The sequence below is a fragment of the Chiloscyllium punctatum genome, chromosome 39, assembly GCF_047496795.1.
Source record: "Chiloscyllium punctatum isolate Juve2018m chromosome 39, sChiPun1.3, whole genome shotgun sequence".
Lineage (NCBI taxonomy): Eukaryota > Metazoa > Chordata > Chondrichthyes > Orectolobiformes > Hemiscylliidae > Chiloscyllium > Chiloscyllium punctatum.
In genome coordinates, this window is record NC_092777.1 from 69,916,591 (window position 1) to 69,928,255 (window position 11,665).

The following is an 11,665-nucleotide window of genomic DNA, read 5'->3' on the forward strand; positions in this document are numbered from 1 at the left end:
TCAGAAGCTGTATCAGGAGGTAAGGCTGCTCCATCAATGGGTTTCCTTCCTTGATGTTGAAACTGACGGAGAATGAACTGGAAACTGGAGGGCAAAGATTCCCCAATTCAACTGATTCTTGGGTCCAGTTTGATAAAAAGTATGGACTATATTTCTGTACTTAATAAAAGTTCTTATTTCATTATTTTCTAACTGCAGGCTGAGTCCAAAACAGCCATCATGTAATCCTACGATGATCTTGAATTCTGTTATGAGCAGCCCCTTACTTGCAGACACATAGACAAGAAAATCATTAATGGACAGCTGGAAAGCAAGGAGAGCAGTTCTGTGGTGACTGGAACAAGGTCAGCCAGATGGAGCTCCGAATCTGAGTTCCCTGATTGGACCACTTTAACAGCCCCAATCAGAGAGCCCTGGCCAACAGATTGATCACACAGCATTGCCCTTTGATGTGAAGGGCGGTGCTTGTCACTGGCCACTCGGTTGTTTTCCTATCTTCCTGGTAGTGGATACTGAATAAAGATTCGTGCACCTTGTGTCTCTCACTGTCTCACACCTACACACACACACCATGGGTGCTGGGGAAAAAATAAGCACTACCGCAGTTAGGCGGTAGTGTGGGGGTTATTTTTTAAAAAAAGGACTTCTCACTGGCCACTCGGGTGTGTAAAAATAAAATAAACAGGAATGCCCCTTCACTGTTTGATTAAATAAAAAATAATCAGGAGGGTCAGAGGTTCTGCTCACTCTGAGCTGCTTCTGAGGAACCTGGATCAGTGTCAAGGACTCTCCCTGTGTAAATAAAGGGCGACTCACTGACAGGATACCGAGCTGGAGTAACTTCAAGTTCTTTAATCTTTGCTCACAATGACGATCAAATTACTTATTTTTGTTTTCCAAAGCAGTTCTTTCTCATTTCAGTTCACAGTTAATAAACATAAAAACAAAGTGGTGATCTTTGTGACCTTGTCTTTGGCAGTATTTCCGGATGGAGTTGATGCACACCGAGAAGATGCGGAAGGAGAAACAGCTGCTGGAAACAGCAAAGCTGAAACTGGTAAAGAATTGGAGCCCAGGGAGCTGGAGGCGTGGTTAGGACGGGGAACGAGGGGGTGGGCTGGGGGCTGCAACGCTTCAACAAGCACAAGGGTTAGAACTGTATGTCAGGGCAGGTTGGGTGTATTGTCCTGGGGGAGTAAGCTGGTTTTATTGGGTGGGGTCGAGTGATGAGGGAGATATTGATGGAGTGCATGGTGCACATGCTTACGGGTTTGGATGTGAATCTCTGCAGTTGGCAGTATGATTCCAGTCACTGAGACTGCTGCACCACCAATTGTGTAACGTTGCCGGAATAGACCTGTCACATGTTTTCTGTCCCCAGACTGAAGCAGAGTATCCAGAGGAGATTGTCCGTGGACACTTGGCTCGTATTGTTTACAAGAATGCCATTGAGAAAATCCCCGGTGAGTGAGTGATCCCACTGTGGTCATGGTCACGATGGGGAGCATGTGTCCGCACTTACACCTGCGATGTGGAGCGGGGGTCTGCGCTCACGCCCTGATGGGGAACGCGGGTGTGCGCTCACGCCCCCGCTGGGGGAGGCGGGTGTGCGCTCACGCCCCCGCTGGGGGAGGCGGGTGTGCGCTCACGCCCCCGCTGGGGGAGGCGGGTGTGCGCTCACGCCCCCGCTGGGGGACGCGGAGATCTGTGCACTCTTACTTTCTTTCTTTGTCGCTCAGATGTTCTCACACTCTCACTCTCTCCTTCTCTCTGTGTCTTGTGTTTATCTCAGGGGATGCAGAGTTCCACCTCTCATTTTGGAAAATTGCTGAGATGTTTGATTTCACACAGGACATTCGGAAAGAGATAGTGCAGGAGTGAGTATGGGGGAGAGTGGGGGTGTGAAGCTGGATCGGAATGGCTGGGGTGATGTGCTCAGTTGGATCATCTTGTCTCTCCAGCCTCCAGACTCTGCATGCTAACCAGCCAGTGTGTTGGGACTTTGTGGCCAGGCAGGAGTTAGATACAGAGGTGCTGCCGGTGTCAGCCTGCTCCAAACAGACAAAAGCTTCAGATATCGCTCGAAAAGAGGAGAGGTGCTGGGCTGTGTATGAGGAAGCCGTTGTCTCTGTGCCTACAGGTCTGTATATATTCTACTGAGGCTTGGATATCAGGGAGAGTGGGAGAGGAGGTAAAACCATAAGTTGTAGAAGCAACACTAGTCCATTCGGCCCGTCGGTTTGTAATTCATTTGTGCCTGAAATGTTTCTCAACCTCATTCTCCTGTATTCTCTCAATAACCCTTGATTCCTTTACTAATCACAAACTAAATCTATCCCTGTCTTAAATACTCAGTGACGTGACCCCCATGGTCCTTTGTGGCAATGAATCATGATCCTCTGACTGAAGAAGTTCCTCCTCGTCTCAGTTCATCTCCCTTCACCCTGAGGCTGTACCCTCGGGCCTAGTCTCTCCCACGTTACTCTGTCCAGGCCTCTGTATTCAGCAAGTTTCAATTAAATTCCCATCATCCTTTCAAACTCCATCGCACACAGTTCCAGAGTCCTCAACCGTTCCTCATGGCAAATCCTTCATCCCTGGGATCATTATTTTAAACCTTCTTTGGATCCCCTCCAATGCCAGCGCATCCTTCCTTTGATACAAGGCCCAATATTCCCAATGCAGTCTGACCAGAACCATTATACAGCCTCAGCAGTACATCCCTGCTCTTGTATTCTAGCCCTCTCAAAGTGAACACTAACATTGTATTTGTCTTCCTAATTGCCAACTGAACCTGCACGTTAACCTTAAGAGAATCTTGACCTTGGACTCCCATCTACCAGTTCTTTGCTCACTCTTTTAGTCTGTGTAAGTCCTTCTACAGCCTCCCTGTTTCCTCAACACCTAACTGTCCCTCCACCTATTTTTATGTCATTTGCAAACTTACCAACAATGCCCTCAGTTGCTTTGTCCAGATTGTTAATGTATAATATGAATAGTTATGGTTCCAACACTGACCCCTGTGTAACTCCACTCGTCACTGGCTGCCACCCTGAAAATGACCCCTTTATCCCCACTCTCTGCCCTCGGAGAGTCAGCCAATCCCCCATCCATACCAATACCTTGCCTCTAACACCATGAGCTCTTATTCAGCAGCTTCTTGTGCAGCACCTTGTTTGTCAAAGGCCTCCTGGAAATCCAAATAGATCACATCCACTGGCTCTTCTTTGTCTAATTTTCTCGTTACCTCCTGAAAGAATTCTAACAGATTGGGTGCGAGGGAGGGAGGCAAGGTGGGTGAGAAGGGAGTTGAATGAAGGAATGATAGGTTGAGAGGGGTCAGGGTGGGCTGGGGGGTGAGGGGAGTTGAATTGGATCTTTGGAGCAGCAGTTTCCACACCTTAAATCTCTCACTGCTCCCTTGAGTGGGGAGTGCTGGTGCTTAAAGTTGGGGCCCAGTTACTTAGTCACGGCCTGCCCTCTGGCCTTTCTGAGCTGCTGTTTTCTGATTACAGAAACCATGTGGAAATGTTATATCAGTTTCTGCCTGGAAAGGTTTAAACGGAAAACTAACAATGAATTTCTTCGTAACACGGTGAGTTGGAGAGGCTGATATCCCAGTGTCTGTGATTATTGTTCTGCTATCCATTGTATCCTGACCTCTGTGGCTGTGCGAACCCATTCACTCACTGTGTTTCAGAGGCTGAACAAGGTGCTCCATGTTTTTGAAAAGGCGCATGAGTCCTCGCTGTTACCCCAGGCTCTCTATAAGCAGTGGGTAAGATTCATAATGTTCTCCTCCCTCATAGAGGCCTTCGCAATGATTAATATTAAACTTAGACAAGTTGTTTTCATTTCTGAGGGTGATCAGGATGGGAGATCTTTAATCTAAGATAAGCTAACAATAAAGCCCGTAGGGAATTCTAGAAAAGCCTCTTCCCTAGTGTGGTGTGATGTACAGGAGAGGGAGAGGTGGAGGTGAATCAGTCTGAGGAGTAGGAGACTGGGGGGTGGATGGGCTGAGAGCCCAGGGAAGGGTGCAGTGGGGTTCCACAGCAGGCAGCACTAGGATCATTGCAACTGTTACATTTACAGGACAGATATTGGGTAGAAAGAATTTGAAATACAAAACATGATAATATAGCAAGTAGGGTGTAGGACAGCAGCACACATCAGAATACAGTCAGGCTGGGGAAACAGCGAGGAAGACAGCAGATACAATTTTAATTTACAGATGGCAAGTGATGGGGCGGTGACACCCTAGGGGTATTATTATTGGATTCTTTAATCCAGGCACCCTGGGAGCGTTCTGGGAATCCGGGGTAATCCAGGAGCTGAGGGAGCGTTTTGGGGACCCGGGGTAATCCAGACACACGGAGCGTTTTGGGGACCCGGGGTAATCCAGACACACGGAGCGTTTTGGGGACCCGGGTTAATCCAGACACACGAAGCGTTTTGGGGACCCGGGTTAATCCAGACACACGGAGCGTTTTGGGGACCCGGGTTAATCCAGATACACGGAGCGTTTTGGGGACCCGGGTTAATCCAGACACACGGAGCGTTTTGGGGAGCTGGGGTAACTGACGATGACCATGAATCCATTGCAAATGTCCTTTAGGGGAGGAAACTGCCATCCCTGCCTGGTCTGGGCCTACATGTGACCCGAGACCCACAACAATGTGGTTGACTGATAACTGCCCTCGGAGTAATTAGGGATGGGCAATAAATACTGACCCAGCCAGTGACTCCCTCATCCTGTGAATGAATGAAAGGAAGTGGACCTTTGGAGGTGGGACTTGGAGAGGCAGCCTAATCTCCTGGGGGTTGAGTCCCTGACACAGACATGTTCTTAAATCCATGAAGATGGTGGTGCAAGTTGATGTGTTATTAAAGAAACTCTGCTTTCTTATTAACTCATTAGGGGCATTGGAAAAAAAAGCCAATCAAATTCAATTGCACTAGCTGTAGGATTCAGTCCGATCCTTGGCTGCAAATCCCAGGAAAACTGAAAAGGTGCTGAGAAATTTTACCAGGATGATACCAAGGTTATATACTGACACCGGAAATGTGGGGATTGCTCTCCTTAAAGGAGAGGGTCATTGATCATGAACCATTTTCTCTAGGAACTAGCGGGTTTTGAGAAGATTTGTTGCTAAGGTTGAGGTCCTGGATGTAGGTTTGCTCGTTGAGCTGGAAGGTTCATGATCAGATATTTCGTCACCATACTAGGTAACATCAGTGAGCCTCTGGACAAAGCACTGGTTGGTGGTATGGCCTGCTTTTTATTTGTGTTTAGGTTTCCTTGGGTTGGGGATGTCATTTCCTGTGGTGATGCCATTTCCTGTTCTTTTTCTCAGAGGGTGGTAAATGGGATCCAAGTTAATGTGTTTGTTGATAAAGTTCCAGTTGGAATCTCATGCTTCTAGGAATTCTAGTGTGTGTCTCTGTTTGGCTTGTCCTGGGATGGATGTGTTGTCCCAGTCAAAGTGGTGTCCTTCCTCATCTCTATGTGAGGGTACTAGTGAGAGAGGATCATGTCTTTTTGTGGTTGGTTGATATTTATGTATCCTGGTGTCTAGTTTCCTGCCTGTTTGTCCAATGTTGTGTTTGTTACAGTTCTTGCACGGCATTTTGTACCTTAGTCTCTAGGACCTGTGACAGTTGATGGAGGTCAGAGATATAAAGTTGTTAGAAAGGAAGAAGAGGGGAAAGATTCTGATTCTCTCAGGTTTACCTGGGCCAGTGACCCTGGTTTAGTCAGTTCCTATGGTTTCCCTGGCCTGCACAAGTCTGCCTTTTGTGGTTTGCATGATATCCTAATCGATTGATTTGAGTGGGCAGAGAGCTGCTGTCTGTAATTGCTTAAATCCTGCTTTAATTGTTTATAATGTGTTGTAGCTTCAATTGTTAGTGGACCTTGGGGATGCAGAGAAAGCAATTCGATTGGTCAAGTCTGCAAGCGCTAATTTTGCCGGTTCAGTGCAGATGTGGCAGAGCAGCCTGGAGATTCTGATCGAGCTGCAGAGTCCTGATGTCAGCGCCATCTTCCAACAGGCTTTCCAGAAAGTCCCTGTCAAGGTGAGATACAGCCTGAGCACATGGTGTTTTGTAGCTACATCCCATGTAGTATTGCAGTGTGAATAGGAGTGCAGTATCCCAGTGTGAGGAAGGCCTTGAACAGACCTGTTTTCAGAACCTTTCCCTCATCAATGGCAATGTACCAGGGGGAGCTGGAAGAGTGTTTCCAAAGTGTCAACCTCTCAGGAAAGCAACTTCAAGAGCTGGACGGGGGAGTCACTCAGAGCACAGGAGCTCAGTTATTGTAAAAGATTTTCATTTGAGTTTGCTAGCATGAGCTAAGGCCATGAGAGAACATTCTGGAAGGTGCATTGTGAGACTGGAGGCAGCATTCCCTGAGAGCTCGTTAGGGCTCTCCCTGTACCATGTTTTGGGAGCAGCATTCCCTGTTCTCCCATTCAAGCTGCTGCCAGCCAGTGACCAGGCATTAGGCCTGAGTGTTAAAATCAGATCTGTGCTTTCTCCATCCCAGCCCTGCTTCAGAATCCGCTCCGCAGCTCTGTGTGGGCTATCATGACCATCCACAATGTACATACTGATAAGGCCATTCACTCCATTGATGTGCACCTAACCCCCACATTTCAGATTCAAACTCTTTCTGGAATGATTGCAAGGTTTAATCTCTCTGCTCATTGCGCCTACTCACATGTTGATTGTCTGTATTTGCAGCTGGGATCTGTGATTCCCTGTTCCTTTTTCAAATGCATTTTCCCTAAATGCCTTTCTCATTGCTCCAACTCTAAGCCCATGTCCTTGCAGCATCCTGTTCTGTGTGTATGTATCAAGCACTGGGACAGCTCATTTAGACCACAGTCATCCCCCTCTTCAGCAATTTATTTGCTATGGTTTAACTCCTTTTTTTCTATCCCTCTTTGAGTCGAATTAATCATGATGAACCTTTATCAGCTGCTGTCTGGTGACTTTGGAATTCACTGAGCACTCTCTCCGCGTTATCTGTACTTAGCGAGTTTTGAGAAGATTTGTAGCCCAGGTTGAGGTTCTGGATGGAGGTTTGCTGACTGAGCTGGTAGGTTCCTTTTCAGATGTTTCATCACTGTACTAGGTAACATCATCAGTGAGCCTCTGGATGAAGCTTCCTCTGAAGACTCACTTGTATGATGTATGTACCTTGTATGGTGACAAAACATCTGAAAATGAACCTTCCAGCTCAGTGAGCAAACCTCCATCCATTGCCTGTGATTCACTGCTTCCTCATATCTCCATTTCCCAGGGCTGTTTTGTTTGTACCTGACCTTTTTTTAAAAACAATGCCATCTGCTTCCTGTCTTCTCTCTGCTCTGTCATTGTGCTTTGACCTAATTGAAGCTTGTTTGCATCTTTCCCTGTTCTGTTCCTGCTGCTTCACTCGAGTCTTTGCTGACTGTCTCCCTCCTGCCTTCCAGGACGCTTTGCCACTGTGGCTTCTGTGTTTGGATTGGAGTGAAAGTCGAAGTAGTGTTCATGAGACTGAGTCACTGTATCAGGTAAGTGTCAGGCCGAGCTAATCTCTGCACAGGCTGCTATGAAGGTCAGAGACTGACTGCTTTTTCTTTGTTAATAGCGTGCAGTACAGACCCAGGTCACAGCTGGCTCTGTCACTGTGAAAGAGAGATACCTGGACTGGGCCTTTAAGACCGGGGGCTACAAGAGAGCACGGAAAGTCTTCACTCGGTGCGTAGGAATTCACTGGGTTTCCTTAATGTGTGGAGCCACCTGAGGGGATCTCTCTTAGCAGCAGCGACTGCGCTTTAACACCTTAATGTGGAAACACAGGTCCAGGCTAAATAACGAGCCAGGTGCCACTGGTCAGTGACTTTAGTGACTGGAGCGTACACTGTGAGGGGTGCAGCCATGTCAGGTATCCTTGATACCTTTGCCTGATGAAAATCCATTTTGAAAACTCCAATTGACCCCAAACCTCATTACTGATGAGGGCTGAGAGCTGCAGAGGGGTGAGAAAGTGATTCCAACTAAGCCCAGAGCGACCAGGCTGTGTAATATTATCGCAGTTTCACCACCATCAGGTGGCCCATCGTGCGTTAGAGTCGGTGAAATACCCAGTGAAATGTCATGTATTGAACTAATATGTGCACAGAACGATCCCGCAAATAGCAATGTAGTAATAATCAGCAGCTGTAGACTATTCGGCCCTTCATTGTGATCAGGGCTGACCATTCAATTCTGCAGCTGGGGGGTGCTGGACAGTGCAGTGGGAGTGAACCGAGAGCCCTGTGACTCGAGAGAGAGAGAGAGAGAGAGTGCTGTCAGCTGGACCACACTGACACTGCCACCCGAGAACGTAGCTCGCACTGTCTCGACCCTGTCACTTCATTCCTCACCTTAAACCTCATTTAGATCCTACCATTTAACTTTCTGAGCTCTCAGGATTACAAGCCATGCCTTTATACCCATTATCTTCAATTAAACTGTGTAGTTCTAGGAAAATTCTAGTGACCGTACACCTCTCTCCCAGAAAGACCCATATAAGGAACACAGGATCCAATGGGAATCTGGATTTGAGTCTGGACGTTGGTTTAAGAGCTGAGCTGGATCAAAGGGCCTTTCCCAGTTCCTGTTCCTCAGATTCTGAAGCAGTCTGCATCCAAATACAGCAAGATCTGGACATGTGGCAAGGAACATTCGCCCCCCACAAACACCAGGCAATGACTTATCTCCAATAAAAGGCAATCTACTCATTGTCCCTTGACATTCAGTGGTGTTACCATCACTGAATCCCCCACTGTCAACATCCTGGGGGTTACCATTGACCAGAAACTGAACTGGACTCGCCACCTAAACAGCAGATATAAGAGCAGGTCAGAGGCTGGGAATACTGCGGTGAGTAACTCCCCTCCTGACTCCCTAAAGCCTGTCCATCTCCAAGGCACAAGTCAGGAGTGTGAGGGAATACTCCCCACTTGCCTCCAACAACACTCCAGAAGCCTGACACCATCCAGGACAAAGCAGCTGCTTGATTGGCACCACATCCACAAACATCCCCTCCCCTCCATCACCGACGCTCAGTAGCAGCAGGGTGTACTATCTATAAGATGCACTGCAGAAATTCACCAAGACTCCTTAGACAGCTCCTTCCAAACCCACGACCAATTCCATTGGGAAGGACAAGGGCAGCAGGTACATGGGAGCACCATCCCCTGAAAGTTCCCCTCCCAAGTGAAAAATATCTCACATAGGGTCTGAACAGAGCACAAGTTTAGAAAATATTTTGTGAATGGGTTCTCAGAACGGGATATTTTAACAGCATGGAATGGCTAACAGACAGCCTCTGTTGGGAAGGGAGAAGGGGATGGGGAATTACTGGGAAGTGGATTGGAAATGACTATAAGCTGACCCAACTGGGACAGTAGCCCCAATGACTGGGGAGACTTGATTTGAAGCTGCTGTACATTCTGACGACCCACTGAGAAGTTTGGAACGAGCTGTCACCATCTCTTTTCTGTTTTGTTTCAGTCTTTGTGAAAACAGACCCTTTTCTTTAGAGTTTTTCAAGAAAATGATTGCAATTGAAAAGCAGCAGGTGAGTCTGAGAGTCTGTGGGAGCTGGGGTAAGGGAGGGCTGGTGGGAGTGAGTGTCCCAATACCTGCAGGAATGGAGTCAGTGCCTGGGTGCACTGTCTACAGCGAGGACTGTATTGTGAGCAGTTTGGGGGCTGCAGTGTTTAAAGACTGAGGGCTGACTGGAGAATCCAGGATGAGATGACCCATTCCTTGGGTGATATCCAGTCTCAGTTTGGAATGTTGGTTTATCTTTTCTCCACCAGGAATACAGTCGAATGGAGCGTATCAGGGAATATTATGAGCGGGCACTAAGGGAGTTTGGATCCACAAATGCTGGTAGGAATCTGTATCATTGTTTGTTAGAAGCTAACATTGTAGCATTATTAACATATGAGCAAAAAACATTCTTTCAATGTAAAGGACGGGGCAGCATAAGATTAGGTAGAGAGTAAAGCTTGCTCTATACTGTCCCCATCTCTCACTCCCAGGACAGGGACAGCATGGGGTTAGATACAGCCTAAAGCTCCCTCTTCTCTGAAGTTAAAAGTAAATCTGCCTTGATGGTGTCTCCATCAAACACTCCCAGGATGGGGAAGGCACAGGGTTAAACATTGAAATGAATAGTGGATGTAGCAGAGATTATGGATTGCTGAGAGTGATTGTAGTATCTGATTCTGAATCCTTCCTTGAGGATTGAGGCTTTGCTAGGGCCTGTTAGGCTATTTGAGAGGGCAGTTCAGAATCAACCACATTGCTGTCACATGTCTGAAGTAACAGACCTGAAAAGGACAGCAGATGTCCTTCCCTGATTCGAGGGATTTCCACCCACTAGTTGTTTTGGTGGAGTTCTGATTTCATCAGTTACTGTAGTGATTCCAACCTGTGGCCTGAGAATATGAATGCCTCCTAACTACTAGTGCAGTGTCATACCAATACACCATTGCCTCGGTGTCAAACTAACGCTTGTGTGTGTGCTGCCTTGTTTCTGGTAACTCTCCACCAGGGGGTTGTGGGTAATTTGTAGTCACAGAGATGTCAGCTCCTCCATTTCAGTGTGACTGTTTCCTGCAGATTTGTGGCTGGAGTATATCAAGGAGGAGCAGGGGCACCCACAGGGTAAGCCTGAGCTGACCGGTCCGATCCACTGGAGAGCCATGAAGGTGTTGGTTGGAACCGAGGTGGAGCGGTTTGTGTCTCAGTACACCCTGCTACAGACCGGGCACTTGTAACTTCACCAACATCTCATACTGAACAAAACCTTCAATTTGTCAACGTTTGAACATTCCCAGTCATTCCTGGAATCTGTTGCCATGTGGAGGAGTCACACTGATTTAAAGTTTATCTTGTTTGGATCTCAGGAACTCTCCTGTGTCCCAGGCAGACCCTGCTGGTGTGCCTGGGGCAATACTAGGACCCTGTCAGTCTGAACTTGGCCTGTAATGTGTTATTGATGTATCTGAGCAATCTCAATGTGAATGAGAATAAACCAGGAAGCTTTACATTGGAGTTGGAACGCTGAGCTTTGGAAAACTGAACTTTGTTTGATGAGTGTTCATGGGTTGATCCCAATTTTCTGCTGCTCGTACTGGATCCGCACAGACTGGGGGAGGGGAGGGGAGGCTGGGGGTTGGAGTGGGGAAGGGGAAGTGTTAAGAGGCGCAGGGGGCGGGGGGGTAGTGTTGAAGGGCGGGGGGTGTTGAGGGGGCGGGGGGTTGTTGAGGGGGCGGGGGTTTAGTGTTGAAGGGTGGGGGTGTTGAGGGGGCGGGGGTTTAGTGTTGGAGGGTGGGGGGTTGTTGAGGGGGTGGGGGTTTAGTGTTGAAGGGTGGGGGTGTTGAGGGGGCGGGGGTTTAGTGTTGAAGGGTGGGGGTGTTGAGGGGGCGGGGGTTTAGTGTTGAAGGGTGGGGGTGTTGAGGGGGCGGGGGTTTAGTGTTGAAGGGTGGGGGTGTTGAGGGGGCGGGGGTTTAGTGTTGAAGGGTGGGGGGGTTGTTGAGGGGGTGGGGGTTTAGTGTTGAAGGGTGGGGTTGTTGAGGGGGCGGGGGTTTAGTGTTGAAGGGTGGGGGGTTGTTGA

At 48.1% G+C, this 11,665-nt stretch overlaps 1 protein-coding gene across 1 annotated transcript in view; it reads left to right on the forward strand.

Moving 5' to 3' along the window:
- Nucleotides 1-11,096, forward strand: part of utp6 (UTP6 small subunit processome component) — a 13,712-nt gene extending 2,616 nt beyond the window's left edge. Inside the window, exons 7-19 of the mRNA XM_072559039.1 lie at nt 1-19; nt 980-1,057; nt 1,382-1,463; nt 1,793-1,877; nt 1,962-2,140; nt 3,516-3,595; nt 3,701-3,778; nt 5,899-6,078; nt 7,482-7,562; nt 7,640-7,749; nt 9,550-9,616; nt 9,861-9,933; nt 10,669-11,096. The exon at nt 1-19 is cut by the window's left edge and continues 100 nt beyond it. Of these exons, the coding sequence (XP_072415140.1) occupies nt 1-19; nt 980-1,057; nt 1,382-1,463; nt 1,793-1,877; nt 1,962-2,140; nt 3,516-3,595; nt 3,701-3,778; nt 5,899-6,078; nt 7,482-7,562; nt 7,640-7,749; nt 9,550-9,616; nt 9,861-9,933; nt 10,669-10,826 (1,270 nt within the window). The 3' untranslated portion in view covers nt 10,827-11,096. The remainder of the gene's footprint in view (nt 20-979; nt 1,058-1,381; nt 1,464-1,792; nt 1,878-1,961; nt 2,141-3,515; nt 3,596-3,700; nt 3,779-5,898; nt 6,079-7,481; nt 7,563-7,639; nt 7,750-9,549; nt 9,617-9,860; nt 9,934-10,668) is intronic.
- Nucleotides 11,097-11,665: the final 569 nt, after the last annotated feature.